General features: G+C 42.8%; 1 protein-coding gene across 2 annotated transcripts in view; it reads right to left on the reverse strand.

Annotated features, from left to right (window-relative positions):
• The window catches only part of SLC6A5 (solute carrier family 6 member 5), a 37,836-nt gene that overhangs the window by 9,643 nt on the left and 8,473 nt on the right, over nt 1-19,720 (reverse strand). For both annotated transcript variants that reach the window (XM_057414398.1, XM_057414396.1), the window contains exons 8-12: nt 18,715-18,818; nt 16,023-16,147; nt 6,358-6,470; nt 5,967-6,098; nt 5,087-5,186 (exon numbers count right to left, since the gene is read on the reverse strand). In XM_057414398.1, the coding sequence (XP_057270381.1) occupies nt 5,087-5,186; nt 5,967-6,098; nt 6,358-6,470; nt 16,023-16,147; nt 18,715-18,818 (574 nt within the window). The remainder of the gene's footprint in view (nt 1-5,086; nt 5,187-5,966; nt 6,099-6,357; nt 6,471-16,022; nt 16,148-18,714; nt 18,819-19,720) is intronic.

Below are 19,720 nucleotides of genomic sequence, written 5' to 3' on the forward strand. Positions count from 1 at the left end.
GCCAGGGATGGGGCAGCCACAGCTTCTCTGGGCAACCTGTGCCAGTGCCTCACCACCCTCACAGGGAAGAATTTCTGCCTAAGATCTCATTTCAGTCTGCCCTCTGTCAGGTTAAAACCATTCCCCCTTATCCTGTCCCTACAGGCCCCTGTCAAAAGCTCCTCTCTGGCTTTCAGAGTATATGTGGTTTTATGTGTATACTTACTATATTTCAATGTGAAGATGAACCTTATTAATATCTATATACCTGTTTCAGCATAGACAATATCTGAGCTTCTCTATACCTATGATATGGCTGGGGTAGAACTGTGTCACTTCACACTGAAACTGAGAACATCCTATTACTTTTCAACTGATATGTAAGCAATACTTGGAATGACTAGGGAGCACCTATAAATATTTTAAATTCTATTCAATGCTCTTTGAACAGATCGACTGGTTAATTCTTCAGATTACTGTAATGATTTCAGCTATAAAATTACTTGAGTTAATAAAACAGGCAAGATTGAAAAATGGTATTTCAGCCCCCTCTGCAGCTATCTCCTGCCTTTCAGCCTTGGTCTGCAGAACTGTTTAGGTGAATGGCCCCTGCTCACTGCAGCTATTAATAATTTACCCAAAAGTAGTAAAAACAAAATTTAAATTTATTCCAGCTTTTCTAGTGATGACAAGAAAAGAGGTCTGGGGTCCAAGGCCGAGCTCATTTCTCACACAAACATTTCAAATTTATGACGTTTTATTTGATAAAGCAGGTGACCATCTCTGTCATTTAAGGTTCACACGACATTATTCTACAGCATTTAGTCCTTTATGATGTGGGCAGAGGGATGGAGCTTAAACAATGGAGAGAAGTCACAGAGTAAGGGAAGAAATACTTGGAACATAAGTAATAAACTGCTTGCTTGACATTCTTATTTCCCTTAGAGCCAACCACTGCAGCTGCCAAAGAAGGGATAATCCCCAAGTTTGATCCACCTAATTTTAGAAGCCTTTCTGTTGATATGAAGGAGAAATAAATCTATCCACATGACTGTTCCAAAAATTAAGGAGGTAAAATAGGGCAGTGTTTCATTATTCAGCATCTTCTGCTGCACCTCTAAGAAAGCAGCAGGGCTGGATGGAGCTAGGGCAGAGGGGAAGCACAGAGTAACCCAGCTCAGGCAGATAGTATGTCAGAGAAAAGCTCAAGAACTGTGTTATGATAAGAAATAGAGAAGAAAATGGGAGATGCTCACACAGCAATCATCCCTGCAGTGCACTGTGGTGGGAACAAAACTAATTTGAAACTAATTGCAGCAGTGCAAGGGATGGGCTGAAGGGTCTTTCCATGAGTATAAAGCTCACCCGAGTGCCTCTAGTTCAGCAAAGGAGGTAGACCTAACCAGATAGCTATCAAGAGCCTCTGTCTCCAAGATTCATGCAGTCTTCATGCAAATCTGCACGCATTTGTTTTCAATCCAATTAAAAAATGTAGTTCCTTCTTGGAATCATCAGTCGATAATCACAGCTAAAGGTGCTTCCGACACTGACAGTCGGATGCATATAAGCAGATACAGGGATTACACCATACTCATCTCTTTCCCAGTGAAAGACTGAAAACAGGTTCTTCAAGTTGCACAGAAAAATGCAAAGAATGCTTTAGTTAAGAGAATGCAAATTAAATCTTGGTATATTCATTCTCCCTCTCAGATCAGTCAGGCCTGCTGAATAACTTTGGGAAATAAACAATAAAGATCTTATGCTTCTCAATTTTCACTCTCTGAAGCAGGATGATGCATTCACAAGTGCTTGCAGAGAGAAAATCCATTAAAAAGGGGAATGCAAACACTAGGCAGACAACTACTTCAGTATTCTGCTACAGGTGAAGTGTTCAAAATTACTGACACTTCCTACAAATACTCTGCAGCAGTTACCACTCACTGACAATGAACCTTCCCACAACAGACTGTCAAAAAAGAATCAAGAAGGAGCATCAGCAAAGTTGAGATAACATGTTTTCAGTTTCCAAATTTCACATTTCAAAATGCAATGATGGAAATTAAGCTGATGATTAAATTAGTCCCACAGCTCTAAGCTATTCTTCACCAATCATGCATCATTATCTAAACATTACTATACCAGCATATGAAATAAAAATTATTGGACTGAATTATGTAGCTCTGACTCTCCTGAAAAATAAGTGATAACGAGAAAATAAACAAGCATGCCTCTCTTGAATTTCAAAATCTCAACAAGCTCAGCAAGCAGAACATGTAACAAGGATTAAAGACAGATTTATTTCTTCATAAAAGCACCTGCTGCTATTGTGCCAACCTACTGGCCATGAAGAGTACAAGTACAAAAAGAAAGGTGTCAGTGGAGTGTAAAACAGGAATTGCCAGAGCTTGAAAATACATTATGCCCATTTTAAGCACTGCTTGAAGGAATGTAACAAGAACAGCAGCTTCACTTGTATTTGCAACATGAAAATCACAAATGTACAAGCTGTATTCCTATTAACAGTCTTTATAATGGAACTTTAATGCAGTAGAAGTAGCTATGATATATTACTCCAGCAGATATTGATTGTAAAGTAAATCTTGCCTTCTTTGTGTAAGACTGAAAGCACTGTAGTCTAGCAAAAGGTTAATTGTAGGGAATAATCTTGGGAATAGTTTACAGCAAAGACTTTACTAACATCTGTTGATCAACAATCAGTTGGTTCAGGAAGCATGGAAAGAATGATTTGTAATTTCTCAAGTCTTTTCCAAATCTGATTGCATCAAAGTTGTATCTAACTATTAAAAAAATAATTTAAAAAAAAAAAAAACAACAAAGAAAAACCCTTCTCGGCTATTCAAGCCCTTCCTTTGCAGTGCTACAGCTGCTTCTGTATTATTTTATGGTTTTCATAAAAATTAGTGCTTTAAGGGATACTGATATTTTGGGGGCAAAGCAGGCATGAGCCAGAGCAATTTTTCTTAGAAGCCGAGTAAGATGTTCCACAAATGCAGGTTTGTAGTGCTTCTGCCACACAGCGTTCAGAGGAGGAACAGAGCCATTTGCTCCTTTTATCTTGCACACCAACGGTAATGGCTGTAAAGAGGGCAATCTTTTTGGCACAGACCAGGTGATGCTGTAGATACTGCTGGCAAGGAAAAGTGACAAGAAACCCTTAGACTTTTCTTAAGCATTCCTACTCACCATCTTTTATGGAATCATACTGATTTTAAGAAGGCTGGGAATTGGAGAGGGACTTTTTGTCAGGGACTGTAGCAATAGGACAAGGGATAATGGGATTAAACTTAAAAAGGGGAAGTTCAGGTTAGACTTTAGGCAGAAGTTCTCCCCTGTGCGGGTGGTGAGGCACTGGCACAGGCTGCCCAGAGAAGCTGTGGCTGCCCCATCCCTCATAGTGTTCCAGGCCAGGTTGGATAGGGCTCAGAGAAACCCAGTCTAGTCAAAGGTGTCCCCCTTCGTGGCAGAGGGTTGGAACTGGATGAGCTTTAAGATCCTTTCAAACTCAAACCATTCTGTGATTAATTGGGAACTACGATAACCAGACACTAATGACTCAGATGGCACATACCCAGTGATGTTTTCCACAGGAATGGGTAAATGCTAAACCTGGTGCTACCTGGGGGGAAGGAATGGGCAAACCTTGCATACCTTCATGGAAACCACAGCACAGAGCAATGGCACAACTTGCCAGCACTGATCTTCAAACCAGGAGTTCTGCTAAATAATCCCCAAAATCTTGACTCCACTTTAGGAAATATATCAAAGCGGGACTCAGGTCCTTTGAGAAGACAGGTTGAATGTAAAGCTGATCCAAGTTATGAATATCATTTCACTCAAAGAGGTGACACTTCTAAACCCACTCTAATACTTACATTTCAGGGACATAAAACGCAACAATTATTTTGATCAACCAAAACATGACTGCTCTAAATCAAGTTTTCTCTTGGTGTTTTGACTTTTTCCATTGTATTATGTAATATTTCCTCCCTAGCTTACAACCATTGAGGCCTGCCCACTGGATTGGGTGGCAGCAGAGATAAAATACACTGCTGTATTTCCATGAAATTGGAGAAAACAAGGAGGGGCTGATTCCCTGTCCTGTCTATAACATTCGTTTCTCAAGCAAGAGCAAGAAATTCTTCATGTTTTGAAGCATGTATGATTTTTAATGCACTTACATTACAGAGTGGACTCCATAACATAGGTAAATCTAAGTATCTAGTGCACAGGACTAGAGCCTAATATCATGACGCCATATATGCACCTTCAACAGAATATCTTGGGATTGTTTATGCCTAGCTGATACAAAAGATATAATTCATTCCTGGCCATTTTAATGGCCTTATCTTTGTTGCCTTTAACACTGCCATTCAAATCTCCCTTTGCTTTTGAAGACAAGTCTTAAGTGGCACCACCACACTCCAGATATAAATTCCTCATCTGTTACGTAGGGAGACCTTCACATTTCCTATTACAACCATCTGAGATCACACAGTTCCAAGAATCAATCTCCTGAAAGCAGGTCAAGTTTGGGAGCAAATCACCATTTGGTATCAACTGATGTAGCTACAGTAGCATCAGTAATGGCACTGCTTTATACTAGCTGAGGATCTTCCTCATAATTTGATGTACGTGAGCATCGATCAATATAACTAATGCTGCCACTGGGCATACTCTGAATAGCTGCATAGTCTTGATGCTGTGCTACAGATAGATAGGCTAAAGGGAAAAATGGACGTGTACATGGAAAAGAAATACTTCAAAAGTTGTTAAATGCAAAGATACCACTGGCTTAGGACATCTGTGACCCTAAACCTTTGGAGTGTGAAAAGCTGATGGAAAAGCATCACTAAATGCTTGGGCTAGTCTTACACTCATCTCTAAGCACTGGCTTTAAGCTATTGGTGGGCAAAGGACCTTAGACCATATGAAATTCTTTTATGTACATGTATTTAAAGGAATCCTAAAGTAATGAAGTCCCATTATGCTTCCAGTAAAAAGAACAGAATCCTAAGGCTTTTTGTTACAAAAGCTCATATGCTAAAACGTTACATAGATTGTCCAATAGCGGTATTTTTTTTCTTACCATATATATAGGAAACTCCAACCAGCTCAAAGATGGCAATGATGACAAGAGAGTAAGAAGCTGCATAAGTGTCCACGAGCTGTAACATATACATTCCACCCTAAAGAAAGAGAAGAGCAATTATTAGTGGCGTATAGCTGGTGTCTGTCCATGTGTGACAACTGTAACTGATGCGTAGGTTGGCAAAATGGATTGGAACAGGACATAAGGAGCTTTATTCCAAGAAACACTGACTGGACCCTCTAGATCTGTATGACAGTTTCTTCCTTCAGGGCACAAGTTAAGCAGCATAAGCAGCATAATTCAAGTGAGGAAAAGACTGAATCCATCTTAGGCTTTAGAACAGAAAAGCTGCCCTGCTAGGCGATGAGGTGAGGGGAAAGAAATAAAGAAAGAGTGATGAATGAAATAGCAAGATAGATTTTGTGCACCTCCTCTAAAAATTGCTGAAAGTTTATAATGCTGGAGGAATTGGTGGACAAAAGACACTGAAGACTATCAACAGTAGATGAGAATTTAATTACTAACTCCACAGTCTGCCAAGACTATCAGTATATATCTTATCTGTGAGGGAAGGCACCCAAAACTGGTGTGCATGTTTATGTGACATACAAAGATTATAGTTAAATGAATACTTAATTTCCATTACTGCTTTGGAGATGTTTGGCTGGAGAAAATCATAGAAGTCTGATTCACAGAAAGATTTGAACAGCAAAGTCTTTTTCTCCATAACAAAAAAAAAGGCTTTCAGACTCACCCAGTGAGTTCAGCTTAATCTTCAACAGAATTCAGCTTTGTCTTTTGCAAATTGTGCAGGAAGAGCATGGCCACCAGAGGGGAACTGGGAACAGACAGTGGTACTCAAAAACAATATTATTACCTGAGTGATCATAGGAAATCCCATGATGAAAAAGGAGATGCAGCACCCAAGAGTGAAAAGTGGCTTGTGTGTACGCAAGTATTTGGGGAACTCATCCGAAACAGAAGTCACTATAGTCTCAATAGTGGCAAACTGAAACACAAAAGGATTCATTGTACACAAGGTGGTACAGCTGGCTTAAATGAGATTTTAACATTTTGAATCCTAGGTGTGAAATGCACAGATGTCAATGCCAAAGCTTCACCCAAATTAATTCAGCATTGATGGCCTTACTTCATTCCTCTTTTTGAAAAGCAGTTCACGGACTATATGGAAAACAGTGATTAATCTCATGGTCCTCCAAACAAATAAATAGGAAAAACAAGAAGAATGGAAAACAAAACCAGTTTACCATAGTGTCCAATCCAAGAGTCAGTAGCATCAAAAAGAATATTATAGCCCAGAATGGTGAGAGGGGAAGCCGAGTTAAGGCTTCTGGGTAAACCACGAAAGCAATTCCAGGACCTAGAAATGAGAAAAATAAAGGCTGTGATATCTTGCATGCTGACTAAACAGAAAAGAGGGAGATATGAAGAGTCATGTTTCAGTTTAGTACATTATTACTTACCTTGATAAAAGTAAAAAAAGATCAGATTGGTCTCTCCTATTCACAGAAAGATTTAACCATTACAGGATTGAGCCTCCCATGATTGATTTCTGTTTTGACTGTTTCAGAACACTCATACACTTCTGCTTTTCAAGCTCCAGAATACATATGTGACCAGTATACTGCTATACTGATCCAAATAGAAAAACAAACAAAAATTGTGTACTGAACCTGTGTTTCTTTCCTGCTCTGGGATCAAATTCTTGCTGCTGTCCCTTCCTATTAGCAATCCAGCCTTAGACCAGCACAGTAGTCACCCACACCTCAGGGCCACAGGGAACGGAAGAGAAAATAGTAAAATCAGTCATAGGACAGTTAGGGTTGAAAGAACTTCAAGATCATCCAGTTCCAGCCCCCCTGCCAAGGGCAGGGATGCCTCACACTAGTCCATGTCGCCCAAGGCTCTGTCCAACCTGACCTTGAACACTGCCAGGGATGGAGCGTTTACAGCTTCTTTGGGCAGCCTGTTCAGTGCGTCATCACCCTCACAGTAGAGTATCTAACCTGAACTTCCTCTCTAGGTTTAAACCCATTCCCCCTTGTCTTATCACTACAGTCCTTGATGAAGAGTCCCTCTTCCAGCATCCTTATAAGCCCCCTTCAGATACTGGAAGGCTGCTATGAGGTCTCCACACAGCTTCTCTTCTCCAGGCTGAACAGACCCCATTTTCTCAATCTCTCCATAAGGGATGTACTCCAACCCCTGATCATCCTTTTGGCCCTCCTCTGGTCTTGCTCCAACAACTCCACATCCCTCTTATGTTGAAGACACCAGAACTGTACACAATACTCTAAGTGGGGTCTCACTGGAGTGGAGCAGAGTAGAGGGGCAGGATCACCTCCTTCGACCTGCTGGTCATGCTCCTTTTGATGCAGCCCAGGATACGGTTGACTTTCTGGGCTGCAAGCACACACTGAAGCTGGCTCATGTTAAGTTTCTCATTGACTAACACTCCCAAGTCCTTCTCCGCAGGGCTGCTCTGAAACACTTCTCTACCCAACCTGTAGCTGTGCTTAAGATCACCCCAAACCAGGTGTAGGACTTTGCGTTTCACACGAACTTCATGATATTAGCATTGGCCCACCTCACAAGCGTGTCAAGGTCCCTGTGATCCCATTCCCTTCCCTCCAGCGTATCAACCAAACCACACAGCTTGGAGTCATCAGCAAACTTGCTGAGAGCACACTCAATCCCACTGTCTGTGTCACCAACAAAGATGTTGAACGAAATCAGTCCCAACACCAACAAGGGGCATAACTTGTTACTGGTCTCCAATTGGACATTGAGCCATTGACCACAACTGTTTGTGTGCGGCCATCCAGCCAGTTCTTTACCCACCAAATGGTCCATCTATCAAACTGATGTCTCTCCAATTTAGAGACAAGGATGTCATACAGGACAGTGTCAAACGCTTTGCACAAGTCCAGGTAGATGACATCAACTGCTCTACCCCTGTCCATCAGTCCTGTAGCCCCATCATAGAAGGCCACCAAATTGGTCAGGCAGGATTTCCCCTTAGTGAAGCCATGCTGGCTGTCACCAAGCACCTTGTTGTTTTTCATGTGCCTTAGCATGCCTTCCAGGAGAATCTGCTCCAAGATTTTGCCAGGCACAGAGGTGAGACTGACAGGTCTGTAATTCTCCGGGTCATCCGTTTTCCCCTTCTTGAAAATAGGGGTTATATTTCTCTTTTCCCAGTCATCAGGAACTTCACCTGACTGCCATGATTTTTCAAATACGATGGTCAGTGGCTTAGCAACCCCGTTTGCCAGCTCCTTCAGGACCCGCAGATGGATTTCATCAGGTCCCATGGGCTTGTGTATATTCAGGTTCTTAAGATGGTCTCGAACCAGATCCTCTCCTACAGTGGTCCTAAGGTCTTCAGTCTCACAGTCCCTGTGTCTGCCTTCCAAGACTTGGGTGGTCTGATCAGAGCCTTTGCCAGTGAAAACTGAGGCAGAGAAGTCATTAAGAACCTCAGCCTTCTCAAAATCCATGGTAGTCAGTTCTCCCAACAGCTTCTGGAAAGAGCCCTAGTGTGTCTTTTGTTTGCAACATACCTATAGAAGCCCTTCTTACTATCTTTCATACCCCTGGCCAGACTCAGTTCTAACTGGGCCTTAGCTTTCCTAACTTGGTCGCTAGCTTCCCAGACAACATCCCTGTATTCTTCCCAGGCCACCTGTCCTCACTTCCACCTTCTTTAAGCCTCTTTTTTCCCCCTCTAAGTTTGCTCAGCAACTCATCCACCCATGGAGGCCTCCTTACCCTCCTGCTGCATTTCCTTCTAGTCAAGACACAACTGTCCTGAGCTTGTAGCAGGTGATCCTTGAATATCAAGCAACAGTTTTGGCTGCCCCTGCCCTCTAGGCTATATCCCATGGCACCTTACTGAGCAGGTTCCTGAAGAGGCCAAAGTCTGCAGAAGTCCAGGGCAGTGAGCTTGCTACATGCTCTTCTCACTGTCCTGAGGATCTCAGACTCAACCATCTCATGACCACTGCAGCCAAGGCTGCCTTGGAGTATCACATTCCCAACCAGTCCCTCCCTTTTGGTGAGCACGAGGTCAAGCATGGCAGCTCTCATTGTCAGCTCCTCTGTTACTTGCAAGAGAAAGTTGTCTTCCACACAACCAAGGAACCTCCTGGATTACTTGTGCTGAGCTGTACCGTCCCTCCAACAGATATCAGGTTGAAGTCGCCCATGAGGACAAGGGCCTGCAAGCATGAGGCTGTTCCTATCTGTCTATAGAGTGCTTGACCCACAAAGTCCTCCTGATCAGGTGGCCTGTGACAGATCCCATCAGAGTTCTCCCTTTGACACTAACCCACAAGCTCTCTGTTGGCTCTTCACCCAACCCCAGGAAGAGTTCCATACTTTCCAGCCTAGCATTGACATAAATAGCTACTTCCCCTCCTCATCTGCCAGGCTTGTCTTTCTTAAAGAGCTTATAACCTTCCATTCCAACACCCCAACAATGTTTCTGTAATCCCAACAATGTCATATCCCCATATGTATGTGCACTTATCTAATTCCTCTTGTTTATCCCTCATACTACAGGCATGTGTAGAGAGGCATCTGAGCAGAGTTCCAAATGAAGCTGACCCATTACATGGAGCAGCTGAAGTAGCTCTTCATTGCTCCAGGCACATATTACAGGTGCTGGCAACTGACTGGGAGTGCTGGGATGGAATGATGCCCCCCTCCCCCAACACATCTAGTTTAAAACTGCCTTGATCAGCCTGGCAAACCTACCAGACCAGCTCCACCCGCCTCCAGTAGACCTGGCCTCCTAAATTGAGTCCCATGTTCTAGATACCCAAACCCCTGACTATGGCACCACTGTTCTAACCATTTATTAACCTGCCAAATCTGCCTGGTCTTTTCAGGGTCCTCCCCTTTGACCTGGAGGATTAGCCGTCTGATCACGAGGGCCTCTAATCACCTTTCCCAGGGCTCTGTAGTCTTTAGTTATTCCCGAGCTACTGCTGTACCTATCACTAGCACCCACATTAACCACAAGAAGTGGTTAATAGTCAGTGGACTTTTCAGTCCCACTAGTCAGACTAGAGCAGGCAGCCTCTCTCCAACATCCCTGATCCAAGCCTCTGCTAGGCAACATGCTTCCCTTGAGACTGGGTCAGGGAGACAGATGGGTGCCTCTGTTCCTTTTAAAGTAGAGTCCCCTAACACTATGACCCACCACTTTTTCCTGGCAGCACCAGTAGTGATCTTCTTTACCCCTGCATCAGCAGGTTGTTCATGTGGCAAGGTGTTTCCTCATTAGCCCCCTGCAGAGCTGCAAAGGGGTTCTGGGTGGGGACAACAGATTTAGGAGGAAGCCCCTTCCTTTTAATTATCCTCTTCCTCCATTTTTTGATGTTTTGGTTTTTATCACTAGCTCCCAGCTTACTGCATTAGCATCCTCTTTTTCTATATGAGCTATGGTGGATGCTTGCAGCCCCTGCACAGTTCAGGCCCGGAACAAGCATTCCTGCTTCCTCTCAGCTTCCCCCTGACATCTTGCAGCCTATTGACAGCGTCCCGCAGCTCAGCCCCTGCTGCAGGAGGACCTCCACCGAGTGCAGCCCTGCCCATTGTGCACCCTCACCTCACCAGACCAGTGCAGGCACTCTCTACACCCCGAGCTCTGCGCTGCAGCCTCCGCACTCACCGGCTCTGTGCGGGTGCAGACGCTGCCACCTCTGGGGCAGCCAGAGCAGAGCTCCCAGACTGGGCCCTGACTCTGAGGCGAGCGCTCGCTGTCCTCTCGCGCTGCCAGCGCCAACTGCAGCGCAGAGCTCCCTCGGTGGCTCTAGGCAAGCAGAACCGAGATACCTGAACACTGCGCTTTCCCACACTCCAGTGCTGAAGGCGTACCCACTGGAGATACTCACCTCGGCAAAATACTCTTCTTTAACTCATCAGCACACAGTCAAATGAAAAGGAAAGAACAGAACAGATGCACAGAGCTGCTGACACCAGACACAAAGTAATCACTACCATGAATCTAAAAAAAATCCGCAAAAAATTCTGAAGTAACACACAATGGGAAAAATTAGATGGGTCTTTTAAAACCTTATCCAGGAATTTTCTTTTCTTTGTCAGTTTGATATCTTGGGCTATAATTTGTATTGACTGTGAGAAAAAAGTTTTTACAAAGCTGCTTAGGTTTGCCTGAGAGAAAAGGCTGCAGGAATGTAGTAGCAGTGTTACAGTACATGGCACTTCTTCCCTATTTATCCCAGCTAATGGAGCACCCACTTAGAACACACTGAAGGATGTTTGCTGTCAGGCAAGATACAAATCAAGAGTCCAGTTGTACTCGTGCCATGCCCCCATGCCATGAGAAGGGACTCCAAACTCACTCTGTCCTGGTCATTTCTAACCTAGATTATTGTAACCCATTTCCTACAATCCTCCATGTTGTTTCTGTTTCAGAGAGAACTGCTGCTTCCTCACATACCAAGAAAGTTACAGTACATGTCAAAAATCTCCACGGGCAACTCATCAAGTGTTTGGTGGTTCCTTCTGAACAGCAGACATTTGTTAACACAATAAAACCCCAAACAACACAGCACATGACTCAGTAAGTGTCGCTGCCTTTAAAATGTGCTGCAGAAAAATTGCCTTCTGGAATAAGAACGTGCGTGTAGAACTACTATGTATTCACAATCACATTCTTTCATCTCTTGATTAAAGATTTCTTCTTGGCTATTAGGGATAAGGGCTCTGTTTATGCTAGCTTCCTGCATGTAGAAGCTTAAATAAGTGTTGGAATAATGAGTTCCCATTAATCAGTTTTAGGAAAAATTTAATTACAGAACATGAAACTGCACATCTCTCTATCTCGGCCCCTCGGAGTTCTCCAAGATATCCATGGCTGGAAGCATCCAGCCACAGGGAAACAGTCACAGAGAGACTGGCTCCCATCATCTCCAGATTTGGAGGCTTAGATGGGTATGGACTCTTCCTAAAATTCTATTAAAGCCAGGAAAACTCCAAAGGTTTGATATGTGTTGAAATTAAAAAAGTTAAATGACCTTGAACTTTCATTTAAAATTACTCAGATTTTTCAACTGCTCTATGTTCTCAATCAAATTGATAGTAGGAAAAAAAAGTTAGATTATCTTACCTTTCTCTTCATGATAAGTGGTTTATTCGCTCTCTTCCTACTGTACTTCCCTCTTTCAATGCCTCACCCTCATGAAATATTTTTCAGTGGCCTCAACAGGCTTTTACAAATGCACTGACAGCCCTGCAATAAGATAGCCTACTGACAGCTTTTTTCCCATCCCTTGGAACAGCTGCTGGAACAGCTGGAAACAGAGCACTCCAGCCTGCAACTCATTTCTCACCCAAAGGCCACCAACACGCATTCAATAGAAGAGGGTTTGTGATCCCCTGCGCTAAGCATTATGCCATTGCCAAGGAGATGAACCAGCTGAACCAGTTTCCTCCACCATCCCCAACAGCTATGTCTGTCCATCCCCTCTCTGCCCATCTCTCTGGAGCTTCAGCTTCACTCAAGCACAGTTCCTTTGACTTTCCTGAGGAGACAGGCTGAGAGAGCTGGGCTTGTTCAGCCTGGAGAAGAGAAGGCTCCAGGGAGACCTTAGAGCAGCTTCCAGTGCTTAAAGGGGGTAACAAGAAACCTGGAGAGAGGCTTTTACAAGGGCAGGCAGGGACAAGACAAGGAGGAATGGCTTTAAACTGACAGACGGGAGACTGAAATGAGATCTCAGGCAGAAGTTCTTCCCTGTGAGGGTGCTGAGGCGCTGGCACAGGTTGCCCAGAGAAGCTGTGGCTGCCCCATCCCTGGCAGTGTTCAAGGCCAGGCTGGACAGGGCTTGGAGCAACCTGGTCTAGTGGAAGGCGTCCCTGCCCATGGCAGGAGATTGGAACTGAGTGAGCTCTAACGTCCCTTCCAACTCAAACCAGTCTGGAATTCTATAATGATCCTATGACGACCTAACTCATTACAAATGATTTCAGCGAGTCAGTATGATTTAGATTCTGGGGTTGGTTTTGTTTGGGATTTGTTTGTTTCAGGATGGAAGCAAAATCTAAACTGAAAATATTAATAGAAATATTACTCCTAAAACACTTAGCCTCACACAGAGTCTTTCAACCAAAATGGTCTAATCCATCCAGAAAATTAGGGCAATAGTGGAACATTTCTGTTTCCTCCTAGCCAAATGGCAGACAAAAGAGAAGATATGAGGCACTGCAGACAGGACTGATATCATATTAACTTGCAACTGCAGTATCCCTTACTACTTCCTATCAAGGAATAATTCGCTAGCTGGCCATCTTACAAACTTCTTCTCTCAGACCCTCCAGCTGAATCCACAGCACCATTAGCAGTCCATCCTAGCACATCTCAACTGCTCCATAGCCCAGATAAGTTGACTCCCTGTGACTGAACAGCAGCCCATGAGTTTCTGATAACCTCAGCTGCTGGGGTGCCACATCATGACCAAAGGAGCTGCAGAAATTGCATGTGACCAGCATGTTTATTTGTATCTGAGATGCAAATTCTGTGGGATTATCCATGTTGCTATTTAAAGAGAAGAAATAAGCAAAAGGAAACTAAAAGCCTTTTCATTTTCTTAACTGGCAGCCACACCTTTTTCCTTCCTCTGCTGATCACCTCTTGACAGCTGTAGTAGCTGGTTTCTAATGAACAATTAGAAACATTCTGAGAAAAAGTATTTTTTTTTGAGAAAAAATAACGTGTTGCCTGCTTCAACACCTCTTGTTCCAACAACTACAGGATTTCTGAGTCCCCAGCTCAGGTTGTCTGTTTTCCAGTTAGCTCCCACATCATCATCAATTGCAAATTAATCTTAATATCTTAGAATCATAGAATCACAGAATAGTTAGGGTTGGAAAGGACCTTAAGATCATCTAGTTCCAACCCCCCTGCCATGGGCAGGGATGCCTCACACGAAACCATGCCACCCAAGGCTCTGTCCAACCTGGCCTTGAACACTGCCAGGGATGGAGCATTCACAACTGCCCTGGCCAGCCCCCTCCAGTGCCTCACCACCCTTACAGTAAAGAACTTCTTCCTTATATCCAATCTAAACTTCCCCTGGTTAAGTTTTAACCCGTTACCCCTTGTCCTGTCACTACAGTCCCTAATGAAGAGTCCCTCCCCAGCATCTCTATAGCACCCCTTCAGATACTAGAAGGCTGCTATGAGGTCTCCACACAGCCTTCTCTTCTCCAGGCTCAACACCACCAACTTCCTCAGCCTGTCTTCATACGGGAGGTGCTCCAGTTCCCTGACCATCCTCATGGCCCTCCTCTGCACTTGTTCCAACAGTTCCATGTCCTTTTTATGTTGAAGACACCAGAACTGCACACAATACTCCAGGTGAGGTCTCACGAGAGCAGAGTAGAGGGGCAGGATCACCTCCTTCGACCTGCTGGTCACGCTCCTTTTGTTGCAGCTCAATATACGGTTGGCTTTCTGGGCTGCAAGCTCACACTGAAGCCGGCTCATGTTAATTTTCTCATTGACCAACACCCCCAAGTCCTTCTCCGCAGGGCTGCTCTGAATCTCTTCTCTGCCCAACCTGTAGCTGTGCCTGGAATTGCTCCGACCCAGCTGTAGGACCTTGCACTTGTCATGGTTAAACTTCATGAGTTTGGCATCAGCCCACCTCACAAGTGTGTCAAGGTCCCTCTGGATGGCATTCCTTCCCTCCAGCCTATCAACTGAACCACACAGCTTGGTGTCATCAGCAAACTTGCTGAGGGCACACTCAATCCCACTGTCCATGCCACCAACAAAGATGTTGAACAAGACCAACATTGATCCCTGAGGGACACCACTCGTTGCTGGTCTCCAGCTGGACATTGAGCCATTGACCACAACTGTTTTTGTGTGGCCATCCAGCCAGTTCTTTATCCACCGAGTGGTCCACCTATCAAATTGATGTTGCTCCAATTTAGAGACAAGGATGTCATGCCAGACAGTGTCAAAGGCTTTGCACAAGTCCAGGTAGATGATGTCAACTGCTCTACCCCTGTCCATCAGTTCTGTAGCCCCATCATAGAAGGCCACAAAATTGGTCAGGCAGGATTTCCCCTTAGTGAAGCCGTGCTGCCTGATTTTTCCAAAATGACCTTCAAATATTACCATACGGAAACTACGGAAAGTCGTTTTGATTGCTATGCCCTATCTGTGTGCTGTCCTGGATTGAGGGGGATAACACTGGAACCATCCTCATAGAAAAACTCTTCACTTCCTACCTCCTGCTGCATCATACCAAATCAACACGACAGCACCAATGCCTCCATCAGTCACACTTCTAGCTCACATTCAGCTCTACCATTTCAGACTTTTCAGATACCCACTAGTAACCATCACACTTCACTAATCAAGACCTTCTAATCAGTTCTTCAGAAATGTTTTACTTCCCCATGGAGGCAGCTCCTTGCTCCCACTTTCAGAAGCTCAATCCACCTCTCACACAATGGTGGTCCCACTTTCCACAAGGCAAAGCCCACCATGCTCTCAATCCAAGATTCCCAGCACCAGGGACGACTTTTAACATGAAGAGGATTTGACAAACAGTAGCAGAGACAAATGAGAAGGCCAATAATCCCTTCTACTATGTGAAGGAAACATTTCACCCTACCTCCCATGAGTCATTTACATAAAGATCTGAAATGAGTCTCAGCTTGCTTCCTTCCTCCAAAGAGCCTTGAAAAGAGGCTTGAGGTAATATCTTGGCTCCCCAGTCTACCTTTTCCAGTACAAAAATGCCTACAGCTAGTTTGCTAACCCAATCCATTTTGAAGCCATTATTCCCACCTCCAGTGTCAAAGTCATCATTAATAAGAGAGCTGAAGGTGCCATCAGGTGCCTAAATAATAAAACAGCAGTGTACGCTACCTTGGTCTGCCACAGCTTCAATATTCACTTTGAGTTCATTTGCCATGAAGCCAATAACTGAGAAGATGACAAAACCTGCAAATATACTCGTGGCACTGTTGGTACATGTGACTATCAATGTATCCCTGAAAAGAAAACAAACAAGAAGCCATGTCACCTTGTTGCAATACATGCAAGGGAAGGTTTTATATACATTTCAGGAGTCTCTCTCATGAGCACACACATCCTGTGGGAACTTTTACATTTACCAGGCACATTTGATGCTGATCAAAGATGACAGAAGTCTTACCACTGTCAGTAAACAGCTGTGCAAGTTTCCATCACCCAAATCCCTCACAGGAAACCAGGAGCCACGCAGAAGGTTAAGCTTTTGCCCTTTCCAAAGGAGATAGCAATGATATGATTTGTAATACCTTGGTTTACTCTTTAATTTGGCCACCTGCTCACTATATTACATACAGACTAACCACCACAGCACAGGTAAGATGATTTCTGTCCTGTATCTTTTTTGTGCTTCATACACAAAATTCCAGGGTTAAGCTTTCTGTGCCTTGCAGCACTCACTGAAAAGCCTGCCCATCCATAGAGGATTCCCTGGTACAGTTATCCATTGTTGTTAAGGGAATCTCAAGAAATCCACCCCTGAATGTCATACTACACTGGGTAAGTACATGTCACTTGCCAGGAAACCAGCCCTCATGATCCCCATCCATAATGATTACATTCTTGATGGGATTTTTATTATTTTCTTCACTATACATGCTTCCAGAAGACTTTCCCTTAAACTAGTACAACTCAGGAACAAACAGATCACTTGCTTTAAATGTTTGTGAAGGGTTTAAGTTGTCTAGAATTACTTATTCCTACTATTTGTCAGGAACAGAATGAAACATAACCCAAAAAGCTGTCAAGAACCTCACTGAGCTGGCAAACTCCTGAAATCTCCAACAGATCATCTTTTAACAGGAATGATTAGGTTAATTCTTCAGGTCTACAGAAAAAAAAATTACCATCTGTTTGGAATCCTCATGTGCTAACCTTCTTCTGAAGCCCACATAAGTTTTAAGTAAAATATTTTAGGCATGCATTATGAAGTGAATTTATGTAAATTTTCAGCAATTATAGATTGTTTAACGGTGTTTAAAATTAATATGTAACTGAAAACTACAATTTTATCTGCAGTGTTAGGAATATAAGCATTGAAAGAGAATAGTCATGCTTCTTTCCAGCATTCAGGATGTGTTATAAAAGTCAAAAGACTAGAAGTAACTACGTGTTACTAATTATTTCTGTTTGTCTCCCATATCCCTTTCTAGCATAAGTAAAGCATGTATTTAGTACTAGACATGTAAGATTTTTATACTTCATTACCATGTGTTTCAGTCAAAACTTCAAGTCACATTTCCCAAACTCCACAAAACATTGCTAAATCAATGCACAAAGATAGCATGAGGCTTCTCCCTTTTTTTTTTTTTTTTTCCCTGATATTCTGGGTATATTAATTCATCACCAAAATAAATCAAAGGCCAGGACAAGCGTTGTCAAAAATAGGACCCAAGGGATTGCTGGGTGGGAGTTACTGAGTACACAATGCTGTTATTCATCTGTATTTTAGGATAATTCTCTTAAATTACTTTTGGACACTAGCAGGGAAAGATTTTGTAATTCATTTTTTAAATCCCAATCCCCATTTCTTTTTAAAGGTATTTTGTATACAGTACTTAGATGTTACAGGATATGGGAGTTCAAATCCCACGAAGCATGTGCTTTAAAGTCTTGATTCAGGAACATTTTTAAGCATACCATTGGGGCTGTCTTATGCATGCTGTTGCCTAGCCTGGATCAGCTCCTCTGTCACAGCAGGAATCAGTAGAGATTTGCTTCAGTACAAAAAAGACTGGCTTTAAAGACAACCAAATATCAGTGAAGCATTCTACTTATTCCACTTGCTTTTATTTTTTCCTTCTGCATGCACTTACCTGATGTGTTTTTTGATGAAAAACTCTACTATGCCACTAGAACCATGACTTATTTCTTTATAAAGGCAATTTTCAATTTCACAACTTCAAATAACTTTATACGTGTAAAACCACACTAAGAGGAATCAGGGGGGAAAGGAGGGAGAAACAGTATTAAGGAGAGACAAGAATCACATCTATGGAAATTGCACATTAAACTCCTGCATGTCTCACAAGGACAAGCTTCAGCTTGTGATCAACACACAGGCTGTTGGTCAGCAGAGGCTGGCAGCTGTGACAAGATCTCATACCACTGCCTATGGCTGTTGACAGCTTCACAGGTTGCTTTTCAGCCTAAAACTGCTGATTCTGAAAATCCAGAGCAAGTAGGAGCTATAAAAAGCTTAAGGCTTATCTTGAGACTGGTAGATTAGGACCTGGAGAGAACATAGAACACACAAAAAAAAAAAAAAAAAAAAAAAAGAAAAAGGATTCAAGAAACAAAACAAGAGATAAAAAAAAAAGGATAAAAAAAAAACCAACAACCTCACACAAAAAGAAACAAGAAGAGGGAAGAAGGTAAAAAAGGGGAGAAGGGAGAAAGAAGTGAAAAAAAGAGGGGGAAAGAAGGAGAGAAAAAGAGGAGGGTCCTTCAAACCAGATGTCTGCAAGTTGGAAGACAATTTTTGGGTAAGACTTGTTCAAAAAGACCAATGGATTTCACTCTCGCATACCTGTAGCAGTTATTATGAAATTTATTGTAAGAAGAGAGAGTAATGAGGCCTCCCCATGCTGCAGATAAGGAGAAGAAAATCTGAGTGGCAGCATCCTTCCAAACCTAAAACAGATAAGGAAATAGCATTGGCTTCAGGAAAGAATGATAGAAAGATCAACAACACTGTGAAATATTACTGTGAGGTGATTAACACAGTAGTTTAAATGAACTTAAGAGCAATTAACAGAACATTCAAAAGCAAAATCCAGGCTCTGAAATCCATAGTGCCCATTTGATTTGATGAGGAGTACTGCTCTTATTGAGCTCACATAAAATGAAAATACAACCTCTGCTGTGTATGGAACGTGCAGCTATTAAAAGTATGTCACATGATACATATCGGTTCAAATATATTCAGCAACAAAAATACAAATCAAGAGGAAAACATCTATATCAGGCACTTATGGTTTATCTGCCAGTGGCCCTAAGTAGCGCTTTATCTTCTTCACCGAAGTAAGAACCTCAGTGTTGCTTGGTGTGCTACTTATGAATGAGATTACATTAAAATTAGGGTAAATATCTATCACTGGGTGTACATCAAACAGCACAGCGTAAGTTAGGGCTATTTAGACTTGAGGGCACAGTTTTCTCCCATTAGAAGAAAATACATGCTCAGTCAAGTCTTTTTTAAAAAGCCACAAACAAAACAACCAAACAGCACAGTTCGTTCTCTAACAAAGTTTTTCAAAGCCATCAATTCCTTTACATTTCTAAATACCCCGGAATTTCAAAGAAGTTTGTCTTACTTATCAGTTGCAAAATGTCTGGGGCATTGGTATTTGTATTTACAAACTTTCCTACAAAGGCTGATTTTCCACCCAAGTCCACAGTGCAGACATGGAGATCCAGGTAGATGCACAGACGCACAGTCACCTAGACACACACTAAGTGTGAAGGTATTACTTAAATGCTACTTTAAGTTACCAGCCAGCAAACAGTCAGTCCTTCATCTGAGCGTAATATAC

Source organism: Pezoporus wallicus, unplaced genomic scaffold (genome assembly GCF_028554395.1).
Source record: "Pezoporus wallicus isolate ANWC-B61680 ecotype Strahan unplaced genomic scaffold, APGP_CSIRO_Pwel_v1 contig_5967, whole genome shotgun sequence".
Lineage (NCBI taxonomy): Eukaryota > Metazoa > Chordata > Aves > Psittaciformes > Psittacidae > Pezoporus > Pezoporus wallicus.